The following is a 25,888-nucleotide window of genomic DNA, read 5'->3' as shown; positions in this document are numbered from 1 at the left end:
GAAGAGAATTAATTCCCTTTTTTTTACATTAAAAAAAATTGAGGGCGCTAAACATAAAATTTAAACCATCAAAGCAGTTTGCGAGAGCAAAAAATAAAAAGATGGTAAATGTGCTCTCCCTGCCTCAGCACAGCCTTTTGGGGTCGTTTCCACCACATCACCAGATGCATTGATGTTGTCGCCTCATGATGTGTGGTGGAAAGGGGGACGTATGATCTGTGAACCCCAAACACAGTGGCTCGCATAGCCTTAACTCTATTCCACCGACCAGCGTGGGAATCGAACCCACGACATACGTGTTGTTAACACGACGCTCAGACGACTGAGCTAACTGATCATTTTGGTTTTAGCAAGGTTAATAGGATATTTATGACGTAATGATCAATTATGTCATACACGTATAAATAGACTATTATCAGCTTTTCAGTCATGTACTTGGTGGCGGAACGGGTAATGCTCAGTTTTGAGTGCTATCGGCTGGGGTTTGAACCTCGAAGGATATTTTTTTTGTTAATATTGTTTTTTTTTATAAATAGAGATATGTGACACTGTATTATCGAACATGTATGGTCCCATACCGGTAGGTATTTAAATATGCTTAATAAGAAAAGATATTAAAATTCAGTGACTTATTTCTATTTTATATCACTGTGCTCCACTGGCTCCAAGTTGGGTCCACTTAAGCACAGTGTAATAACATACGAAACTATATTAAAATTAGTGACTTATTTCTATTTGATATAACTGTGCTCCACTGGCTCCAAATTGTGTCCACTTGAGCACAGTGTATTAGCATACGAAAAGATATTAACATTCAATGACTTGTTTCTATTTATATCACTGTGCTCCACTGGCTCCAAATTGGGTCCACTTGAGCACAGTGTATTAACATACGAAAAGATATTAAAATTAGCGACTTCTTTATATTTTATATCACTGTGCTCCACTGGTGCTAAATTTGGTCCACTGAACCAGTTACCGTAGTACTATTTCTATTTCGGAAATAAATAAAGGCATAAATGGCGCTCCGTAGAAGTAGAGAATGCTCGATCGTCGAAATGACGCTCTTTTTATTGTGGAAACATGCGACTTGAATTTTCGAATTCAATTGTATGGAAGGCGCTTAGTGCCTTTTTATTTTTATTGTCGTTCTTGGGTGAAAGTGTGTGAGATACTGTATTCAACAAAAAAAAACATATTTCTGTTTATTATTTAGTACTGTATATAATATATTTGTAAATAATGTATGTTATCATGCTATTTATAATTGTTATGTATTTTACTGGAATTTAAGAGGGCCCTGGATATCAACTGGCATTAATTTGTCCAGCTGGAATAAAGTTGAAATAAAAATTAATATTTTATCTGCCTACCGACTTAATTGTTATAATTTTAAAAGATGTGAACACAACAAAGAGCATCAAACTTGTGATTTCCATATAGTTGCAGGCCCTACTTCAACCAGTCTTTCATATACTGTAAAATTCACTCGATTTTTATGCAATTAAAATAACAAAATAATCAAATAATTTTCTGAAGACTATATGGCATAACGCCTTTATTCAGTACACGCTATATACAACACTAACGATACATCAACATAATAATGACACTAAGGTCAGTCCAGGTAGAAGATTGCAAGCAGTATTGATAAGTTTGCAGGGCAATTTAAAACATGACAATAATTGTCAAGAAATATTGAATGCCCATTTGACAAAATAATCAGTTTGTTTTTTGTAGCAATCTATGTTTAGGACATGTACCTTTGAGTTTAATTCAGAAAGAATTAATTATTAATATGTTATGAAGCATGGGTACCATTTAACTGCCAATAAATTACAAATTGTTGCAATTTTTACTAACTCAACAATTGCGGATAAATTAAGTTTTTATTAGGAACTAGCGTAAATCAACAAATGGCAGCAGAAGTAATGTAATTGAATGAGGAGTTTAAGGTTACTTTAATCACCAAAATACCACATGGAATCATCACCCACAAATGGGATAAATAGCGCATACGCCTATATAATATATACACATACACACAAGCCATATCTACATATTCTAAGTTTACATTTTCAATCATTAACATTTACAATACTACTTGTCCATAACTGATTAAATATACTGTATAATATACTGTATAATATCATATCTACAACACAGATAAACATAAATATACTATTTTTTTGCACTGAATATTGATACTTAATTCAAGTTGAAAGCAAATCAACAAAGTTTACCAATAAATTCAATACTACTTAACATTTAAAAGGGTTTAAACATAAACAATAAATACAGAAATTAAGTAACATTTGCTGAATTTAAGTACCTAGTCTTAAATTAAACAGTGTGTTGAGTAACTTTAAAAATAAATTATTAGTATAATTGTTAAAAGTTTAACATTGTCAATTCTTTTTCATAGAATCAACAGGAAAGCATATTCATTTTACTGATCTAGGTAAAACAACTATCATGTAGTTATTTATGCATTCTAAAATATCATAAACAAAGGTTACAGAATTCAATAGGTTGAAATTCATCAACAAAATCTATTTATGAATACAATTTACATTTAATTTTGAGTTGTAAACGGACTTTCAGTTACATTGGAATACATCACTAGGAATGAATATTGTTTAACCTTAGATATTAATTCTAACATAGATTAAGTGTTAAAATATTAGATAATGAACATGGAATGATAATAAATAAGTGACCTTATATGTGTGTTTATCAAGTGCAAAGTTTGCGCCAACAAACTTAAATATTTTCTCAACAGGTATCTTTTATGTTTTAAAAAAAAACATTGGAAAGCCCATCAAATTGTTTGTACATATTGCTTTTTTTTAAATATCATGAATTCTATAAATAGTTCATCTATTAAACATTGGAATACTTTCATAATATTTTAACTTACATTTCATTATCTTTCATTATCTACTGTTTTTATAACTAAACATACTTTACCCTGAATTTGGTAGGAATGATTTTTAGTAAAATATATTGATTAAAATTACGCAAGAATAAAATTGTTAAAATTCACATTAGATTGCACAGAAATTGGTCCAAATTCAATGGAAAAATGTTTGTTTTCACGCAGAAGCAAAACATAACTTGTGCCAGGAAATAAAATAACGGTATATTGATAGTTATTTTGTTTACATTGTATATATTCTTTAGATCTCAAAGACAATTTCAACATTTGTTAAAAAACGAAATATTACATTACATAAACAAACAAATGCTTTACTTTTAATACCAATTTTACTTTGAGATAATATTTGTTACCAGTGCAATATAGGCAATACAAGAGCAATGTTTTACACTTATAATGTATACATCTATTGTATATATTTAGATTTATATCTGGAAAGAGGATTCGTGTATCAAGGCTCTATAGGAGAATATTGGAATTGTCTTTATGGAGGCAACAAAATCAACTTGAAAACAAGCATATTTAGCAATAGGGTTAAACGGGGGCTTAAGGAGATGCGTCGCGTGCATTCTTGAGGGTAGAAATAGTTTCAGGGGGCGAAGGCATAGTAGGCTAGATGGGATAGGAATATATTAACTTTGAATGTGGCCAAATAGCCATTGAACCACTTGCCTGAACTTAATGAAATAAACTTGTCCTACAATATTTTTTATTTCAATTTAACCGGATTATTATGCTGCTCCTACAGGTGACTTTCATGAGAATTGCTCACCAATCGACAACATTTTGGACATTTCCAAACTATATTTTTTCTATCTGATATTTTCAATTAGAAACTCACTATAGGATTTGGCAACACCGGCCAACTTGTGATTGCCCAAATGACAAAAACCCATTTTTTTCGGGCAAGTGGCAAGTAGACAATACATTATTGTAACGATACATAGACTGAAAGAATTGTTCTCAACGAAATCTATTATTTTAAAGAGAAGAATAGGAATTAACTAGATGTAACCAGTTTTTGTTTCCTGCTATGTTTTTACTATTTCTCTTCAACATCCATAAGAGTGTGCCATTGAGCAATTGGCCTTCTAGGAGAGGCCAGCATATCGCTCCAATGACGAAGCCCAGCTCCAGATGCTTGACAGCCTAGCTGCACCTTGCCAATAGGATCACTACCACCCATGCGGTCCCAATCCAAGACTGTAATAGTCAAAGATACTTTCTGCAAAATAAATAATAAATACATTTTATTCAATAACAGTAATTATATAAATATAATTGAAAGAATATCAAAGAAATATGGAATTCTGATTTTAAAACATTATTAAGCCTGGTCTCCACTATCAAACTTTATGTGAAAGTGTGATATGGACATGATGATGTCATATCACTGCCATATTTGAGCATACCTCTACCATATATCGGCACTTTTTTTTGTCAAACTAGTTTGATAGTGTGGACAGAGGTCGACTGTAGTTTAAAGTGGGCAGTGACAGGTTAAATATAAACATGGCAAAGAAATGTTATCATCTATCAACTTGAATTTTGATTTTCCAAAATTATTAGACTGGTCGGTTTGAACTATAGTTTAAAGTGGGCCGTCACAGGGATAACACTAAACATGGCTAACATCTATCAACTTGATGGCTTCCAACACAATGAACCAAAACAGTACCTGTATCTGTTCAAAAGGGACTTCAAAGGCAAATGACTCGTTGTAGTAAGGATTCAGTGTCCTTTTTTTGATGGTTGTTTTTTTCTTTTTCAGTCGTTTGTTACCGAGATACAAAGAGATCTTCACATATGGATCTAGGATTAAGGGAAAAGACTCATGAAATACATTAATGTCTAGTTGGCAATTTAGACAAATAAAATACATTTTTAACATCAATTTGCAGGAAATTAGATTAGATCTCATAGAGACAGTTAAAGAATGCTATAGTTTATCAAATATCATTAAAGATGTATTGTGACTTGAAAAATGATTAATAAAATCAGACTTTAAATAGGCCATTTTGCAGTTTTAATAAAGTTATTCACTTCTGTAAAAAAAAAAAAAAAAAATGATTTCACTTTTTATTTCAAAGAAATGGTTAATTTTTTTGCTTTAAATTACATTTTTTTGGGTAAATAATCTTTTTTACAATCCAGTTTTTGGTCAAAGTAAATAAATATATGTGATATTAAAATGGGATATTCAACAAAAAATGTGAAAAAAAAATATTTTAGAGGGACAATATATCATTAAAAAAACATAGTGAAATAAACATAATATGAGTACTACCTGAGTATCCAGACAAGTCCATCTTCTTTAGGTTCTTGGCCTCCAAAATCACAACAGTCAATTTGCCTGCGGTTGGCACATATCGTAGTGAGAAGCAGATATCACCGTTCTCTGATTTTCCCTGCAAAAATACGTTAAATAAATTAATTTAAATTAGGCTCTATTTTTTTTTAAATTCTTGGTCTCATCTTTAATTTACACTCATTTCAAATAAACAAAATATTTAAAAAAAAAGGCATTTGAAGTAGATTTAATAGAAAGTTTTTAATTATAATTTAGCTATATTGAAGATATAAGATGTAAGACTTCATTAGAAGATAAGCCTATACTATCAAACTTCATGTGACAAAAAAATGTGCCCGTACGGACATGATGATGTCATATCACTACCATATTTGGGCATATCACTACCATATTTGGGCATATCACTACCAAGGACAAGGTTAGCAACGATATCAAAGCATAAACAAGTAAATGATGATGTCATATCACTACCATATTTGGGCATATCACTACCAAGGACAAGGTTAGCAATGATATCAAAGCATAAACAAGTAAATGATGAATGCATATCACTACCATATTTGGGCATATCACTACCATATTTGGGCATATCACTACCAAGGACAAGGTTAGCAATGATATCAAAGCATAAACAAGTAAATGATGATGTCATATCACTACCATATTTGGGCATATCACTACCAAGGACAAGGTTAGCAATGATATCAAAGCATAAACAAGTAAATGATGATGTCATATCACTACCATATTTGGGCATATCACTACCATATTTGGGCATATCACTACCAAGGACAAGGTTAGCAACGATATCAAAGCATAAACAAGTAAATGAATATACTTACCGCTCCTTCGACTTCAGCACTTGCTAAATCCCTCCATTCCTCGATCACACTTCCCAGATCAATTGAGCCTAGTTTAATACGTACCTCACCAATAATATCATGGCGAGAGAAGCGATCAAAGTCGTACACGGCCATAACCAATGTCTTGCTGGATATATCGCTGTATGGAACCTTTAGAATAACAAAATATTGGTTAATTATTACAATAAATGATTAATAACAATAATAAAATTGTAAATAAATAAAAATTAATGAATGTAGTGAATATTGTTTCTGTCACTATTTTTTAATTTAAAATTCAAGCAAAAAAAGTTCCAGGTAGTAGATGTTCATTTTAAAGATATACTGTCCCCCTAAACGAATTGTTTACTTCCAATTTAAAAAAAAATAATTTAATTTAAAGCAAAAAATACTTAAATTGTCTGTCAGACAATGGTTTTTGGTTAAGATTGACTGTTTGTTTGTCTTTTTATAAGTGAAATTAAAAGTCTGATTTATTAATCTTCATTTTTCATGTTTTTGGGGGACAATACATCTTTGTTGTTATTGTATATGTTCGTGTTTGTCTGTGTTCCCTCCTGTAAGTGGTGAACCATGAGCTCACTGTTGGTTGGGAAATGAATAAATAAAAATAAAAACGGTACATTTAAATATTCGTCAACTTTTATAAAAAAGAAAGTATGTTTTACCTTGAATGTGAAACTCTCATTAAAAACAGGGTTGAGTGTTTTGCGATGAACCTTCGTCTCATACTTCTTCTTTTTGTCAGGGTGCAGCATTACTTTTACATAAGGGTCAGACGTTCCGGACATGTCCATACCAATAAGGTCAGCACATTGAATAATGCCAACAGACAGCTAACCAAAAATAAATTATATAGTTGAATTGAGAAATTTATTGACTACTATTACAAAGGTCATCTTTACAAGGCATAATTACTGTCTAATCTACTTAAATGCCGATATTTTTTTATTCAATTTGTAATGTAAAATGTCAATCTATTATAATATATGAGAAAATTCCCGAAATAAAAGAATGTCAATAAATATTATTTTATATTCATAATTTGGTAATGATCAATGTACAGTACAATGTGAATATGAGGTGTGTGTGTGTGAGCTCATTGAGTATGCATTGCACTGTGCAGTGAAGCGTGTAACCACATCTAATTAGATAACCTAATGGCGATAAACACATAGTGATGCAATGTATTGTGGGAAATATCTACGTATATAAAATAAACTGACAACATTTTCAACACTTACACTTTCAATTTCTAAACTTAATAATTATGTGCATGCTCAATTGTTATTTTAATATGAACTTAGGGGAATATTTTCCAAAAATCAATTTTTTATCTATTTACCCTTGTCAGGCTTGGGATATAAATGTCACATTGCTTGATTCAAATAATAAATTTAGCCGTTACCTTTCCTTCTTGGAAGTCATAATCTAGTGAATATTGCAGTTTTCCCAGTTTTATCTCAGATTTTACAGAGTCTGTGTCGCCTTCTCCTTCTTCCATTCCATTATCGAGTTCATCGACGTCGGGCTGGATCTAAAACAAGAAGTATTTTTTATTAGCTAATCACAGAATACTATACATTATTTATTAAATCCATTTGTTATGCTTTACTTCTGTTTCGCTGTTTTAAAATGACTTTCACAATTTAAAAAAATGGAAATTTAGTGAAAAATATTCAACATTAATTAGTGTGTGAGAAGTTGTCTATGAAAGATTAATTTTGTCTCAAAAGAAATAAATATTTCAATAGACTCCTGTCAGTTAGGAAGGTTAGGTGATACACCATTAATGGATGAAGACTGGGGAGCTATGAGTCAGGCTTAAATCATAGGCCTAAACAAAATAGGTAAGTTAGGCGATACACTATTATTAGATGAAGATCTATAAGTCAGGCCTAAACATTTCATTCAATTTTATCTCCTTGAGCTTACAGGAATTAAGCTTCATTATTTTAAAAGATCACTTTTGTAAACATTTTCAAGTGCATTTGTTATTGTCACTGTGCTTTTACAGTGACAAACTGAATTTGTAATTTACCAAAAGTACTATGGTGTTTTTATATCCAAAGGGAAGTGGATGTCAATTTAAAGAGCTAAAAATAAAATCTAAAATATGTATAAGAAATGTCTGGATCTTTTGTGTAGTAACACCTACATACTACAGGAAGTTTGATTATATCAGAATAGGACACAATGCATGCTGGGAAACATTGGAAATATTGGAAATATTAAAAGATATTAAATATAAAATGTTAGTAAAATACAAAATACAAAAAGCTACATAAATTGGATAATCTTTAGATATTTTTATAAGGAGAAATTCCTAACATACAGTAAACTAATAAAGAAAAGCTATTATAAAGGAAGTCTACCATTCTTTAAATTCATTGATGAACCTTTCTAAAAAACCAATTAAATCTTGGTAATTGAAGCATTATACTCATTGCAAACAACAGATACTATAATTGTACAAAATTAGTTTGAAAACAGAAACACAATTATGGTAAACAAGAATATTAGATAATCACATTACTTTTTTCATAAGTAGAATAGGAAAATAACAATGTGTCTAGTAGTACCAACTGTCTTTACTTACAGACTTGTTGTAAGAAAAAACTTTCAGTAGTCTTGAAGTATTAAATAAAACTTTAACTTTAAAAATTTAATTTAAAACAAGGCAACTTGTAAAACATAGTATTAAACACACTTATACTTTAACTGTTGATTAAACAATTTAATTTAAAAGAAGGCAACTTGACTGTAAAACATTAGTATTAAACACACTTATACCTTAACTGTTGATGAAATTAACTCAACTTCTTCTTGATTTTGAACATTAATCTGTTCTGATCTTAGATTATTTCTCTTCTTTGCTAAACCTAACCTTAATTCTAAATTCCTAATCATGCATAAAATCTAGACAAAATAAAACAACAATTTAAAAAAATTGTAAATTTGACGGTGTGTTGGCAGTAATAATAGATGACAGATCCAACCATAATTTCCTTACATTTTAAATTATGTAATAAATATTTTAATTGCTTTTGGTTAATAACAAATAATTTTACATTAAATAGCAGTATATAACATGCAAAACAAGGACAATACTAAACATTTCTGTTGCCTTATAAAACTCACAGGTCAAAGTTGAAAGGGACATCAGATGAAATGCAGCCCATGTACAGTGAAACAAATAGAAACTCAATAATATTATAAGAACAATTTGAAAAAAAGATAAAATAACAAAAAAATTACAACCAATATTAATAATAATTTAATTTGCTGTCATTATGCAAATCAATATGCCTAATATATGTATTTGGAATAGACCCAATTTATCCTAGTTTTATTCCTATTTTTAATATCAATAACATTTTCACACATTTCAAAATCTGCATATATTATAATGTGCATATGCTAGATTAAGACTGAACTCACTACAGAAGGCTACACAACCATTAATAAACACATTATTGTATAAATATATTGCAATTCTTTTTTTCTGAAAATTAATTCCATTTAGTTAAATACAGTACACTTCTTGCTAGATTAAGACTGAACTCACTACAGAAGGCTACACAACCATTAATAAACACATTATTGTATAAATATATTGCAATTCTTTTTTTCTGAAAATTACTTCCATTTAGTTAAATACAGTACACTTCTTGCTAGATTAAGACTGAACTCACTACAGAAGGCTACACAACCATTAATAAACACATTATTGTATAAATATAATGCAATTCTTTTTTTCTGAAAATTAATTCCATTTAGTTAAATACACTTCTTGTAAATATTAAATGTTAGTACAGTCTATAAATATTGTTAAACATGTTCCATTACATGTTCAATATTTTAGTTATTTGAACTAGCAAGTCTATATCACCATATGTTGAACACTTCAATAATTTGTAATTAAATATTTCATTGTCTGCATCATAATCAATATGTAAAAACAAGGCCAAACATTAACAGACTTAGCAGCAGCGATACACTTTGCTAACTCATTTGCATAATTTATACAAGTATTGATCCCTTTGATTTACTTCACTGCCATAGTGAATTCACAACAGTGTTGACTCCTATTTTTCTAATTTATTCAGTAATTCTACAGGCTTAAAATTTCACACAATCATTATCTCAATTATAACTTAATTAAAAATACTAAAGAGAAAAACAAATTTAAAAAATAAATAATAACAATCTAAAACATAATTTGAAAGATTCAAATAATAAAACACATTTGATTTACCATTTGATTTAAAAATTAACTCTAAATATGTCAGAAAATAAACCGAAGTAAACTATCCAAACATAAAGATGGTGGTCTTGCATAAATAAGACAATGATTCCAAAGATGATACAATGAATGACATTTTATGTGTTTGTGTGAGGATGGTGGTCTTGCATAAATAAGACAATGATTCCAAAGATGATACAATGAATGACATTTTATGTGTTTGTGTGTGACAATTAATTATGTAAATGTAACTGGATTTAAGTACAATTACATTGGTCACATTTTACATTGTACATTTTAATCAATTTATAATATATTTTGTAATCAAAGTAGGCCTATATTTTATGGTCTGTCACTCTCATTTTTAATTGCTCTTTTTTATTTTATTTATTTCATGGATTACTTTTATTTTTATGTGAAGCATATAGGCTTTATGAATGAATACATCATCAAATACTATAAAAAATAACATACCTGTTCCTTCAAGCTGTTTCCTAACATGGAAACACTCTTCAAGTCAACGGCCCCCTTCAGACCTTTCTTGCCCTTTTCTTTCTTTTTTTTCTTGCAGCAGCACATCTTACATATACATATGCAGCAACATAACAGTACTAATAGGGCAGCTATGGCAATAGCTACTACTGCAAACACAGGTACTGGTGGAACAAAACCAAGTATAAACAAACTTATTATCTAGTACTAGGGAGTTTTCGCAACCTTACGAATACGATAATGAAAACGGATACGTCACACATTTGTGAAACTTTTGAGCTGATTCCCCTTTCATATTCGTAAAGAGTATTCGTGTTGACGAATATCACCAGTCATATTCGTAAAGCGTATTCGTGTTGACAAATATCACCATCTATTCTTTTTTATTTTTTTATCTGCGTTTCGCTCAAATTTACCGCAATTATATTTTGAACGGCGCCCTCAATATTTCGTTGCCATGCGAAACAGATTTTCACTGGCTTACGAAAAAACGAATACGTGTGCGTGACGTATCCGTTTTCGCTATCGTATTCGTAAGATTGCGAAAACTCCCTATTATCACTTAACGATATCTTCTCTTCTTCCTTCCACAAGCCATTAAACTTTTTAACAAAAATGACGACAATTATAAGTGAAATATACTGTAAATAGTTCATGCTTTTTATTGTTTTTATATATCAAATACGTTTATAGTAATGTAGTTTCAATTGCTATTTTGTAATTTTTAATTTCCAGAAATTCATGAGACTAAAATTTGAATCTTGAATCTACTGTATTTAGATCAAAGATTGGAAACGGCAACATTATAAAAAAAGGAATTTCACCTGAGAAAACATAAGCCATGAGTTATATATTCATAGTGGAGATGGGATCAGTACTTTTTTTTTTAACATTAAGCTTTATATACGCAATTTTATTCACAAGTCTTCTAATAAATCAAAATATTGTAAGCATAGAAAATATTTTTCAAAAAGGCACCCCATCAACCCACATTTTTTTCAAACATTATTTCTGACATGACTTACTTCCAAATTTTTCACTGAGAGAATTGAGAGCCTCATTTGAGAGGTTTGCAAGTTCACTTGGATTAGATGCTGTGGTAGGTATGGCGGCGTCTCCGGAGTTGCCCGCTGTTTCGGCATCAACGCTAGCACCTGTTTTGGATGTCATTGTAACAGATATCTTGTCAAAAAAAAATTAAAATCTGTAAAAAAACAGTTAGTTAAACTTATTATATTGGTTCATTAAAATGATTCATTATTTCTACTGTCGTCAATTAAAGATGAAAAAATCTCATTAAAGAAAGATTGCTAATCAGAATTTCCAATCAACTTTTGCAACCTAAATGGAATAATCCAATTGATTTTCAATGGACGTAAATATTCACCTGATGTATAATAAAACAAATCAATAAGATCTATACAATAAACACACATTGCGAAATAGTCACGCTACAGCTACAGTTAGTATTTAATTGATTGTAAAAATCTTAAAAACCTTAACTATCTAATTACTTACTTACTTGTGCAAGTTAGTAGTACATTAGCAGTCTGAATATTCAATAACATGGCAATGATGCCATGACATGCGATGGGCAAGAAAACTAAATTAAAATTATACAATTGTAATTTCTGAAGAACCATAAAACTTCTTAAGAAATTATCTGTTATTTTTCAGTTGTATGAAAAGTACTTTCCACAGTATTTTTTCATTCAATTCAATTATGGATACTTGTACTCTACAAACACTGACCTCCTATGTCAACACTGGTAGTAAACTTATCAGAATTGAATGCAAGGCTTTACTACTAACACAGAATCTTATTGAATTTTGTTCAACTTGATAACATTACGTAGTAAGCCATTTAAGAGGATACAAGTACTGTATATTGCTGTATAGTACTGTATATTGCTGAAAATCCGGTTAGTGGTCTAGTATTACATCAAATTTAATGCAAATAGACGGTTTCACATCGAAAGAAGAGAAGAATGAAAGAGTTTGTGTTCATATTTTGTCTGTTATGAAGAATGAAAGAGTTTGTGTTCATATTTTGTCTGTTATGAAGAATGAAACAGTTTGTGTTCATATTTTGTCTGTTATGAAGAATGAAAGAGTTTGTGTTCATATTTTGTCTGTTATGAAGAATGAAACAGTTTGTGTTCATATTTTGTCTGTTATGAAGAATGAAAGAGTTTGTGTTCATATTTTGTCTGTTATGAAGAATGAAAGAGTTTGTGTTCATATTTTGTCTGTTATGAAGAATGAAAGAGTTTGTGTTCATAGTTTGTCTGTTATGAAGAATGAAACAGTTTGTGTTCATATTTTGTCTGTTATGAAGAATGAAACAGTTTGTGTTCATATTTTGTCTGTTATGAAGAATGAAACAGTTTGTGTTCATATTTTGTCTGTTATGAAGAATGAAAGAGTTTGTGTTCATATTTTGTCTGTTATGTAGACTTTATTCTTCCAGAAAATGTAAACTAAATTCATGACCAATTTATCTTAATATTGATTTGTCTTTACTATTAGCAGCTTTTTCTTTACTATTAGCAGCTTCGGAAAAGGCAAAAATGGTGAATAAAATAACGGAGATTTTTAAAAAATAGGGTGAATAAGCTAAATCAAAACGTATTGTAAGTAAAGGAGCCAGCAAATTATTCTTATGCTTCAAAGGTCACAGATTTGTTTGAAAAACACCAATATGTTTTATGAATTTATTGGATTGACAGTTTTTTAAGTACCGTTTAATCATGCCCATATTTTTAATAAAATAATTCATTGTATGTTATTATATTTTTTGACCAAAACCTGATTTTAAACAGAGTGATGTGGATATAGATCATCCAATAGATAAAGTAGGTTACATTCCTATAACAAAACAACTTGATGGGATAAATAAAGTCAACCACATTTTGTAAGGATAAAAGAGATAATTATTACAAATTTATTGACATCCTTTTTGTTCTAACATTTAGATTACACATATAGGGACATATGGTAGATTATGCAAGTTTGTGTTAACTACAAAACAAAAGGTCAATGTGCATTGGCCAACCACAACTAATTCTATCCGTAGTTGGCATAATATTGTAAGTGTATGCCTATTATTAATAAGGATATCCTAGCAGAAGAATACCAAAACATAAATATAATATATGATAATGTAAAATATAAGTTAGCTTAAACCATATGCTGCAAATAAACATATTGTTTAAGAATATGCAGATTGCTATTAGAAAAAGAAAAGAACCATATTCTACAGTACAGGTTTTGTGGAATACACTGACATTTCTTGAAATTTCATTTCAGTATCAAACTAACAAAAGAATTGCACTACTATTGTGGTTTTATCAATGAAAATGCTGTAAGTAAGGCATAATAATTATTAATTGATTTACACTACAGTATCTTGATATTGAGTCAGTGGATTGAATTAAAAATTACAGCTTTCATTGGTGCCTGTAAAATAAAATAAATAGTCTAGAAATAAATTAAAATAAATTTAAATTAAAAATACCTCCCTGATTTGTAAGTCAACATTATTGACATTGTTTATGGTCAGGTCACACAGAAATTCCCTGGTTTTATCCATCAAATGTAAACAAATGGTTTTAATTAAAATATTTGTACAGAAACATTAATCAGAAACACAAATTTTTATTTAAATTTTTAAATAGTAAAAAAAAAGAAGATGCAGAATACTAACAATTCTAACCATAGAGATATTATTTCTGAACTATAATAATATCTCTGTTCTAAATTCATGAATTATATTTATCTGTATAACAATAATAACAAAGAACATTTTATCCATTGAATGATAAAAAAAATTGTAGTAATAAGATGATATATAAATAAGAAATATTAAACCTTTAATACATTTTTGAAATAATAAGAATATGTAACCGTGTTCAATATTGTTTCACTGTGTATGTAGAATTACTCAGAGGAAACATGTCGTCAACCACACTAAAATCAATAAATACTACTTGATACAAAAGGTAATATTATCGGCTTAAACTCACCAAAATAAATGCCAAATCCTGTCCTAGGTTGTCGTCCAAAATACACAGTTCACGTTAAAGTAGTTTAGGTATCTTCATATGGCTTGTTTTTTGTTTTCTCTCCCCTGTAAATATAGAAATATGTTGAATATTTCCAAGCAAAATTCAAAGCACCAACTATGCTATAATCTTTGTAGTATTAGAGCAAACTGAACCCTCATTATTATAATCAATATTGGAAGATTCCATTATGAAAAGGAGGGGCCGTACATACTAGAATGCATTAACAATTTATTAATGAAATTTAAAAACATTACTATTTGTTAATAAGTGTATAATCTATACAAAATGTTTGATAATGTTAATAACTCAAATTGGCTGTACCAATGTTGTACAAAACTAAATGTCATTTATTTATACAGTATCCAGTCTTGTCAAATTGCATTTTATTCGATGAAATTCTGCTTTTTTTACAAATTTTGGTGTAAAAAAATTGTGAATCATGTACCAATGTAAAGAATTTGCTACTGTAATACACTGCTTCTACCATAGAGTTAATTTATTAGCTCCATGCTTCAATAAGATACAAATAATGAATGTTTATGAGTAGAATGGTACAAATAATTGCATGGATGATGAATATAACCTTTCATCATTCACTAATTGACAACATTACATAGCCTATGTAAATACGCGAACGTGATTGGTTGAAACTGCATCACATGACTACCGCTGCGAGGATCGTAAATCGTATATATCCTCGAGAACGATGATATTGACTGTGTAATTTTCGCGTAATTATCGTGTCCCCTGTCATTAAACATATAGATTCTCGAGTTCGATGATATTGACTGTGTAATTTTCGTGTGCCAACACTCGCGTTGCCGATAAATAAACAAAAGTCATCAACTCGATCTTGAACTCGGGTGGAATTGTCACTCCATCGCAAGACAATGCTTCAACCGCTGCGCCACTGAACTTGCTTGAAGAAATTAATCTTCTAAACTATTTAAGCTATGCATACATAGCGCCCTCATTTGTTATTAGTCCACCCTAAATGTCATGAAACACCGTTTGTGATTGGTCAATACTCACTGTGTAGTAACCTAGTAACTAGTACGCGCTGAAAATCCGGTGATTCGGCTCCTCGAAGAGAAGTTAAGAAGACAAATTTTTATTCGGCCTACCTGATTATAATATTATTATTAATAGGCTTATTGATGGAAATTCTTCTGTTAATTTAAACGACCTAGGCCTAAGTGAATATTTTATTGCCAAGGAATCATTAATTAGTAATTATCTGTATATTATTCTTCGCAAGGTAAGGTGTCTAGGCAGGCTTGTTTTAATACAATACAAATATAGGAGGCCTAGCCTAGCTTCACCCAACCCAGCAGACTTGTTCTTGGCTATATAATATAACAGATATTGCCTTTTATATCGGTTAAATATAAGATTTGACATCCCCGAGGGAATGATATTAAGTTCGAGGGGAATATATATTTCCCTCAGCTGGCGCTTCGGGAAATATATATTCCCTCGATGTAGTGAATTTATCTTAGTTGGTTCCGAGCTTTCTCAGGCGTATATATTTCTACGCGACGTACACAGCTGTCACTGAATGATAACTCATACAAAAAGTATATTTAACTCAACTAGAACATTTAGTCCTTGTAATTCGATTAATAATACTTCTTTCTACCACTGTACCAGTCAAGCCTTATTTTCTTTATCATCTTTCCGTTTATCTACTCTGATCTTATTCTCTCTTCTCCCCTAATATCTATTACATTCCACTTTTATACTGGATATGCAAATTTTAGGCTTCAGAGGAGGATAACATTTTCCCTCCAAAATTTATGCGATTTTGATTGGCTAATTAAGGCGGACCTGGTCTAAAGCATCCTTCTCTAAACACAGAGAATCACAACATTTATAATATGACATTCCCCTTTTTGGGAAAAAGATTGTGTCAATCTTTCCAAAAATTTAACATTTAAAACCATTTTACTTTAAACTATCTACTAATAACACCTCTATAATATTATTTATGCACGGCTTAATCCATCTGCATTTCCATTTAATGATCCTTTCTTGTAAATAACTTTAAATTTATATCCTTGTAAAAACAGAGCCCATCTCATAAGTCTAACATTGGCACCCTTCATTGAGTCCATCCATCTCAATGCCTGGTGGTCAGTATGAACTTGAAATTCACAACCATACAGATAATACTTAAGTTTATTGATAGCCCAAACAATAGAGAGGCACTCTTTTTCTGGCACAGAATATCTCTGCTCATGTACGGATAACTTTCTACTTAAGTACACAATGGGATAATCATTACCCTCACCATCTATTTGGCTCAGCACTGCACCTATGCCATAATTTGAGGCATCGGTTTGCAATATAAACATCTTATCAAAATTTGGGGCTTTTAATACATTATCATCAGTAAGTCGTTTCTTTAAAGTTACAAAGGCATTTTCACATTGTTCATTCCACTTAACGGTACTTTTACTCTTTAAAGTTAAATCAATCAATGGCTTAGCAATATCGGCATAGTTCTGTACAAATTTTCTGTAATAGCCCGTTAATCCGAGAAATGATCGGACTTGTTTCTTAGACAAAGGTCTGGGGAACTTTTCCACAGCCTCAACCTTATCAATCATGGGTCTAATTTCTCCATTACCAATCTTATGCCCCAGAAATTCTACCTGTGCATAGGCAATTTTACATTTCAAAGGCTTTGCTGTCAATCCAGCACTACTTAATCTTTCTAATACATCATTCAAATGAAAAATATGATCTTTCCAAGTTTGACTATAAATACATATGTCATCTATATATGCCTTAGCATATCCTTCAGTACCTTGTAATACCTTATCCATTAATCTTTGAAAAGTACTAGAGCTATTTTGCATACCAAATGGAAGTACATTGTAACAATACTGTCCAAATTGTGTAATAAATGCTGATTTGTCTTTGGTCTTAGGATCCAGAGGCACCTGGTAAAATCCTTTAGTTAGATCTAACGTAGTTATGTATATTGCGGATGATACCTCATCCAACATTTCGTCTATGCAAGGCATAACATAAGGGTCAAATTGTGTAGTCTTATTTAGTGATCTAAAATCTGTCACCATTCTAATTTGATTATGGCCTTTCTTCAGGGCAATAATAGGTGCAGCATAGGCACTAACTGTAGGTTCTATTATACCCATAGCCAACATACTATCTAATTCTTCTTTCAATTTACCCTTTAATGCTTGGGGCGTTCTATATGCCCTATGCCTTATAGGCATTTCACCATTAGTCTTAATTTCATGTGTCACTAAGTGAGTTCTACCTGGTACATCCGAGAATACATTCTGTTGGTACTTTAACAATTCTGTTAATTGTTTAGTTTGTGTATCATTTAAATTACTACTAACGTTAACATCTCTCCATGTTTGTGATTGATGATAAGACAATCCTATGTCTATTTCACTATCTAACTCATTGTCATGGACTGTTTCATTTAAGTCTACTTCTTCTATCGACTGAACATTTGTTACTACATAATAACCATCTTTACTTATTTCTACTTTATCATACAATCTCTTTAACATATTAACATGTAGAATTTGTTTTTCTTTTCTTCTACCTCCTATGTATATTTCATAATTTACATCATTGACCTTTTTTGTAACAGTGAAGGGGCCTTGCCATTTACTGTCTAACTTACTATTTCCTACTGGAAGGAATATCAACACTTTGTCCCCTTCTACAAATTCTCTATCAATAGCATTCTTGTTATAATTTTGGGACATAATTTCTTGTTGTTCAAGTTTGTTTACATTAGCATCTTTCATTAATTCCTCCATTTTTTCTCTTATGTCTAACATGTATTTGATAACATCAGTAGATGTTTCTTCATCTTCTACCCAATTACTTTTGAGTAAACTCAAGGGTCCCCTCACCTCTCTACCATAAAGCAATTTAAAAGGTGAATGGCCCGTCGCTTTACTAGGAACTTCTCTGTATGCAAACAGAAAGGGGGGTATGTAGTTATCCCAATTTTTTCTTTGCTTAACTGTAAGTGTCCTTATCATATTTTTCAATCAACCGTGAAATCTTTCAACAAGCCCATTGCTTTGGGGGTGGTACACTGTAGTCTTTAATTGATTAATCCCCAACATACTACCTATAGATTGCATAATTGAAGACATGAAATTAGTTCCTTGATCATGTACAATCTCTTCGGGTAATCCTACTCTAGTAAAGACTTCTATTAGAGCCCTGGCTACTGTTTCAGCTCTAACATTGGGTAACGGGATAGCATCCGGATATCTTGTAGCATAGTCAATTATAGTAAGCATATATTTGTTATTACGGCTTGTTCTAGATAAGGGTCCAACAATATCTATCGCTATACGTTTAAATGGTGTACTTATAATCGGTAATGGTATCAAAGTATGTTTCCTTTTACTTTTACCCTTATCTACCTTTTGGCATTCCTTACAGACTTTACAATAGACTACCACATCTTTAAATATACCTGGCCAATAGAATTGGTTCAGGACCCTACTTTTAGTTTTCTCAACACCCATGTGACCTGCAAATGGCACATTATGACCTAAGTGTAATACACCCTGTCTACACTGAGTGGGTAATACAATCTGTTCCACTTGGTTATTCTTATCTTTAATACTACTCCAATTTCTCATCAATATACCTTGTCTCATAAAGAAACATACCCTATGCTGACCTATTTCTTCTATAGGGACTACCCTGTCAAACACTCCTTTGAGTGAGTCATCCTTAGTTTGCAATTTGATCAGTTCTTGTTTAGTTAGGTTCAGCTTGTGCTGTTGTTCATAAGTTTTATGTTTGACTGTTTTATCTTTAGCTCTATCCTCATTTTCGTCAAACAAATTATTCATTTCTGTTCCATTCATATCATCTAAACACTTAGTTTTATTTATTTTGTTGTCATTTACTACTGTTTTCCACAATTGTACATTAGTTTCTTTAGGCGGCTCTTCTATCGGCTTAAAGTTACTATCTTTCCCTAACAATATCATTTCGTCTTGTATTCTAACATCATTTTCTATTCTGGCTTGCTCCCTAGTTAGGACGAACATTTCTTTAGCCATTGTTTCCCCACAATTCTGGTCCAAATCATGACCCAATAACATGTCCCTCTGTAATCCTTCGATTACGGCTACAATCACTTTTCCTGTCACTATCTTACTTTCTATAGCTACCTCAGCTAAGGGGACGGTAATATCGCCTCCTATACCTCTTAACGTAACCCATTTTTCTGGCAAGTAACATTTGTTAGGCACTAGACTTTCCTTAACAGCTGACTGGGTACATCCCGAGTCTCTAAGCATAGTTATATCCTGTCCTTCTAATTTTCCTGGTATTGTACATTTCTCCATTTTATTTTCTACACTATCTATAACTACTTGGGGTCTATCTGATTTTAGTCCTTCACATCTTAAGCTATCTTTCACATTCGGGCCCTTCTTAGTGTCACTAGTCTTTCCTTTTGCTACCATCTTAGGACAATCCCCTATTTTATGTCCCTTCTCCTTACAATTGAAGCATAGGCCATTAATCCATTCATTTGAAGGTTCTCTCTGTTGGAAATTTCTACCATACAGTAGTTATGGAATTTGCCTCCCCTTCCGCGATACCTATTGTATCCTTGCTGCCTAGCTCCAGGGTTATTCTGAGTCGTACCATTCTTAGGTTTACTATTTTCTTGGCCCTTATACGTAGGCTTATTTTCAGAATTTACGGCATTCCAATAGCCACGGCCACCTCTATTAGCTATATAATCATCGGCTATCATAGCTCTTATTTACTTGTTTATCTCTAAGATAAAGCCTCAGATCTTCAGGCATTTTATCAAGTGCCTGTTCCATTATAATCATTTCAATAATGCCTGCAGCATCATCTTCTTTTACAGTACATTAGCACATTTCATCCAACATTTTAAATAATGGAAGAGCTCATTCAGCCATTCCCTGATGGACATATCTTTAACTCTGTTTGAATTTCTAAATTTAAATCTGTAGGTCTCTGCGGACACATCATACTTTTCTAAGATTGCCTTCTTTAAGGTATCATAATCTACACATTCTTTTACGGTTAAGGATGCATATGCTGTCCTAGCTTTACCAGACAGTTCAGGTGCTAACCTAGCGGACCACGTATTCTTATCCCAACCTGTGGCTTCTGCCAAGTGTTCAAATGTTCTAAAATATATATCAATATCATCTGATTCCTTCAAAGTAGGAACCTTTACCTTCATTTCATCTACTATATTCCTAGCATTACTGTAGCTAGACCTATTTTCTAATTCCATCATTTTCACTCTTTCTTGTGATTCAATTTTTCTTTGCTCTATATCTATTTTCTTTTGCTCTATATCTGCTTCTAATCTTAATTGGTCTTGTTGGTATTGTAATTCTAACTTTTTGTTTTCGGCCTCGAACTTCATTCGAAAATATTCGAGCATCATATCTTTAGGCATACCGCCGGGTATTTCGGGCACATCAATATCCCTAGCCATTTTATCATATATTTCATTGACTTGGTCAACCTCTTCTTGGTCAACCATATCTTTCCTAGTATCTTTGTCTGACATAGTCTTATCTATATTTTTACCCGATCTTAAAGTTGTCATGCTAATAACAATTTTACTAATGAAATATGTAAACTTATGTATACAAAATATGTTATAAAAGTATTTGTATTACCTTGATTCCATTCAGATATGTAAAAATATGAAATCCACATAAATTTTTAAATGCAATACAATATAAGACATTAATTTACTTCAAAGTCACAAACAACGTTCCAAGTTCGCTCCGTACAAAAATTTACTTTCGAAATAAAAATAGTTTACAAAGTCAGCTTTGCAAATCTTCTCAAAATTTACTGGGCTTCCTTCTGTTACTTCAGTCTTCTTCTTTCAGATCTCGGTGAATATATCTCCGATGAATATCCAGCAGTCTTGAGCTCAACAGTACTGTACTTCTTCTTCGTTGTAATATTATCCAAACAACGCACGGTATAAAAACTGTCAGGAATCCAGATCTTCGTAACCATTTAACTTTTTGGTTACTGATTTAACAGGCCCGTAGAGTAGGCACTGTCACTTCTTCTTCTTCTTCTTCTTGATACTTAAATCATGTAAACAAAAATTTTCACCGCTGCCACCATGTAGTGAATTTATCTTAGTTGGTTCCGAGCTTTCTCAGGCGTATATTTCTACGCGACGTACACAGCTGTCACTGAATGATAACTCATACAAAAAGTATATTTAACTCAACTAGAACATTTATTCCTTGTAATTCGATTAATAATACATCTTTCTACCACTGTACCAGTTAAGCCTTATTTTCTTTATCATCTTTCCGTTTATCTACTCTGATCTTATTCTCTCTTCTCCCCTAATATCTATTACATTCCACTTTTATACTGGATATGCAAATTTTAGGCTTCAGAGGAGGATAACATTTTCCCTCCAAAATTTATGCGATTTTGATTGGCTAATTAAGGCGGACCTGGTCTAAAGCATCCTTCTCTAAACACAGAGAATCACAACATTTATAATATGACACTCGAACTTAATATCATTCCCTCGGGGATGTCAAATCTTATATTTAACCTCTAAGCAGTCAATATCTGTATATTAAAGTACAGTATTTGTACCATCCCACAAATATAAAATATTTATATTTTATATAACATCTGTTCCTGTCAATTTGAATCAGATTGAATAATACTGTAGGTACTGCAGTAAAGGCCTGCATTTGATTCAAACTGAAACAGTAAAATTAATTTGTTTTTTTGTAATCAGACATTGAAAAACAATTTTAATATAGAGAAATTTGGTTATTTATATTAAATATTCAGAAATACAGTAAAGTAATTGTTTTGAAAAATGTTTTCTGTACCCTTTCCATACGCGAAAAATAGAGAAAGTCCGCAAACTTTATATCAACATTTTTTATTAATGAAAATTCACTTAGTAATAGCACTAACTAAATATCATATTTTGTATACACTTGGCTGGACTACAGTAATTAGTAGTAGACCCTGGTATTTAGGAGGGGGACCCCATTTATATTCAACCAGGTAACAATCAATCAAATACACATGGCAGAAATAAAAAAATGTTATCCTTGAACTTTTTAAAAAACACTTTACATTAACAATAATACAGTACTAGTATCATGGTCATGTCTAAAACAAAATGTGGAATGATTTTACCAATGCTCACAATTAGGTATGTACACAGTAATTACAGTACTTAGATGTCGGTAACAAACATTTGTGAAATTATTAACTGAATTCATCAGTTATGAAGGTTAGTTGATTGATTTTCTTTTTGTTTAAATTACATTTGGTTAAACATTGTGTACTACATCACCAGGCCAGAAGATGATTGAAATCATTGACAAACTCTGTACAATAAGAATACCGTACAATATGAAACACAATCTAAATCATTATTTTAAAAAAACATCACACATTTTCAATGAAGTAAAAATACCGTTTCAAACAGTTTTGAGGATTCAAACTCGACTGTACTGAGCACTGATATGAGCTAACCCGTGAATTATGAAATACATTATTTTCCAGGGATATGTGAAATTAATTAAAACTCCAACGATGCGATCAGTTGCCGGCTGCCAGGACTAAGATAGATATGTGGTGAATATACGCGACGTAACAACTCTCGAAGCATGCCGCTGAGACATCAAATTACTGTTATTTTTTTGTCTTTATATATAATATATATATATATATTTATAGTCTATGCTATCATGTGTGGCCCATCAAAAAACAAGAAATAAATAAGTGATTGTGAGCATAATTATGATCAATTTAGGCCTAGGCCTATAGTAGCATTAATATATTATTTTAAGATACAGTACCGTTGGCAAAGAGCAATAATTGGGTCGGTCCTAGTAGCCTAGCCAAGTTGGATAGGCCTAGAGGGCCTAGGCCTAGTTAGTTCATTCATTCATCCATCATAATAACATTTATTTTCTTAATTTTTATCTTTCAAAGTAAACAAAATAAATAACAATTTAAATATAAATAATTAAGAGGCAAAAAACCAGAAAGTAATGCACTTGTCAATTGTATGACGCACTATACGACCCCCGGGAGTGGTGCGTCATGGGTGCGTCATTTACAAATAATTAATGACACAGGGGTGCGTCAAAGAACCCAAATGGTGCGTCGCCTCAATGTTCAATGGTGCGTCAATGTCCGTCACTTTACCACCAACCCGCGCCACCCAAAAAGCCTGAAAACAAGGCCTTGACGATCGCGGAGGGGCGGCCAGGTTGTACATTGTCACGCTTGAGAGCGTCATCACTCGCGCCCTCTATCGGCCAAACTGGAAAATGACATAATATTTGTATTATGAATAGCCGTTCCAATCTTTGTGTGATTGTGTGATCACGTGAGAACGTTCCTAGCCGGCCTGATTAACATCGATCGACGACCCTGGCGCGCCTCCATAGCACCAGACACGCGTATTAGTTTGAGATTTTTTATATCACACTGCATGCACTGCAGTAGTCGGGGTCAACAATCGTCAGTGAAGGTACGTCAAAAAGACAGTCGTGGTGCGTCATAATTCACTAAAAGGTCCGTCGCTAATTTTAAAATAGGTGCGTCATTGTCTAGTAAAGGTAAGTCACTTTTTTGACGCAGGGGTGCGTCATGGTATACAAAGGTATGACTCACATCGGACAAATGACGCACCTCTCCGGGGGTCGTATAGTGCGTCATACAATTGACAAGTGCATAATAACATTAGCCTAGGCATCCTATGCATAGGCCGGGATATCCAATAGGCCTAGGCCTCTATCTAGGGATGCTAGTCAAGTCGCCCCATCGCAAAGTCGCCCCTTACACAGTCGCCCCATCGCAAAGTCGCCCCGACACAGTCGCCCCATCGCAAAGTCGCCCCATCGCAAAGTCGCCCCAACTCAAAGTCGCCCCATCGCAAAGTCGCCCCAACACAAAGTCGCCCCATCGCAAAGTCGCCCCAAAACGTTAAAATAGTTTTAACAAGTGCGTAAAATGTCGCAATGATACACAAAATAACACGGAACGTATAGGCATAAAAGGGGAAGCCCCGGTCGCCATATAGTCTCAGGTCACACGATCGACACGCTCCCCCATCATCAGAGAGGACGACAATCAATCCGCGGTTGCACTAACGTGCTACCTCACAAGAAGGAAACCCCCGTAATTACTCCGCCGTTGTCGCACTAACGCACCATCTGAAGATTGGGAAATGATGTTACGATCTAGACTAGAGGGGCGACTTTGCGATAGGGCGACTTTGTGATGGGGCGACTTTGCGATGGGGCGACTTTGCGTTGGGGCGACTTTGCGATGGGGCGACTGTGTAAGGGGCGACTTTGTATGGGGCGACTTTGCGATGGGGCAACTTGACTAGCATCCCGGATTAGGACTAGGCTAGGCCTATTAGGCCAAGGCCTACTAGCTAGCTAGCCTAGGTAGGCCTAGGCCTAGGCCTAGCTAGGCTAGGTAAGCAGGAATTTTTTCTGAATAAAAAAAGGCATCATTGTTTATACACTTCAAAAGATCAGGCAAGATCATTAACATACGATATATGACAAATGCAAAAATGATTATTGACATGCAAACTAAAACTTTACCTTTCTAAACAACAAGAATATAACCTAGAAAAAGCGTCTACCACATCAGGCCTGTCTTTCTAAATAACTGGCCTACTGTTTTGTGTGTGCCGCCCGCTGTTTTGTGTCGCGCTCTCTAGTCCATAGACCTCATCCGATCGATCCCACACATATTTTTTTAATTGTTGATGAATGATGAAGAAATACAGTATAATGATGAAAGCTAAAATCTCACGGGGCGCCACCTATGATTAGTGTTGTAATCAGCAGCAGAGGTACGGAACGCCAGAAAGGCAAAAATGAAATATTTGGAAACGCCCATGTTTGTTTGGCATTTTATCAGTTCTAC

The 25,888-nt window shown here is 32.5% G+C and overlaps 1 protein-coding gene across 3 annotated transcripts; it reads right to left on the bottom strand.

Moving 5' to 3' along the window:
• Positions 1–1,526: 1,526 nt before the first annotated feature.
• On the bottom strand, positions 1,527–25,657 carry LOC140041139 (synaptotagmin-1-like). Of its 3 annotated transcripts, XM_072087558.1 has the most exons (10): positions 25,561–25,657; positions 14,876–14,979; positions 11,876–12,054; positions 10,833–11,014; positions 7,521–7,649; positions 6,781–6,948; positions 6,092–6,262; positions 5,226–5,346; positions 4,617–4,750; positions 1,527–4,163 (listed from the first exon to the last, which is right to left on the bottom strand). In XM_072087558.1, the coding sequence occupies exons 3-10, from the start codon at positions 12,018–12,020 to the stop codon at positions 3,981–3,983; spliced, it is 1,233 nt and encodes a 410-aa protein (XP_071943659.1). In that variant the 5' UTR covers positions 12,021–12,054; positions 14,876–14,979; positions 25,561–25,657; the 3' UTR covers positions 1,527–3,980. The 3 variants fall into 3 exon arrangements, with proteins under 3 accessions (XP_071943659.1, XP_071943658.1, XP_071943660.1); XM_072087557.1 differs by lacking the exon at positions 25,561–25,657 and having other exon boundaries at positions 14,876–15,044; XM_072087559.1 differs by lacking the exon at positions 25,561–25,657 and having other exon boundaries at positions 7,521–7,643; positions 14,876–15,044.
• Between the last annotated feature and the right edge of the window lie 231 nt (positions 25,658–25,888).

This window comes from Antedon mediterranea, chromosome 2 (assembly GCF_964355755.1).
Source record: "Antedon mediterranea chromosome 2, ecAntMedi1.1, whole genome shotgun sequence".
NCBI classification, from domain to species: Eukaryota; Metazoa; Echinodermata; class Crinoidea; order Comatulida; family Antedonidae; genus Antedon; species Antedon mediterranea.
Note: the sequence above shows the minus strand (reverse complement) of the source record. Positions and strands in the feature narration are given on the sequence as shown.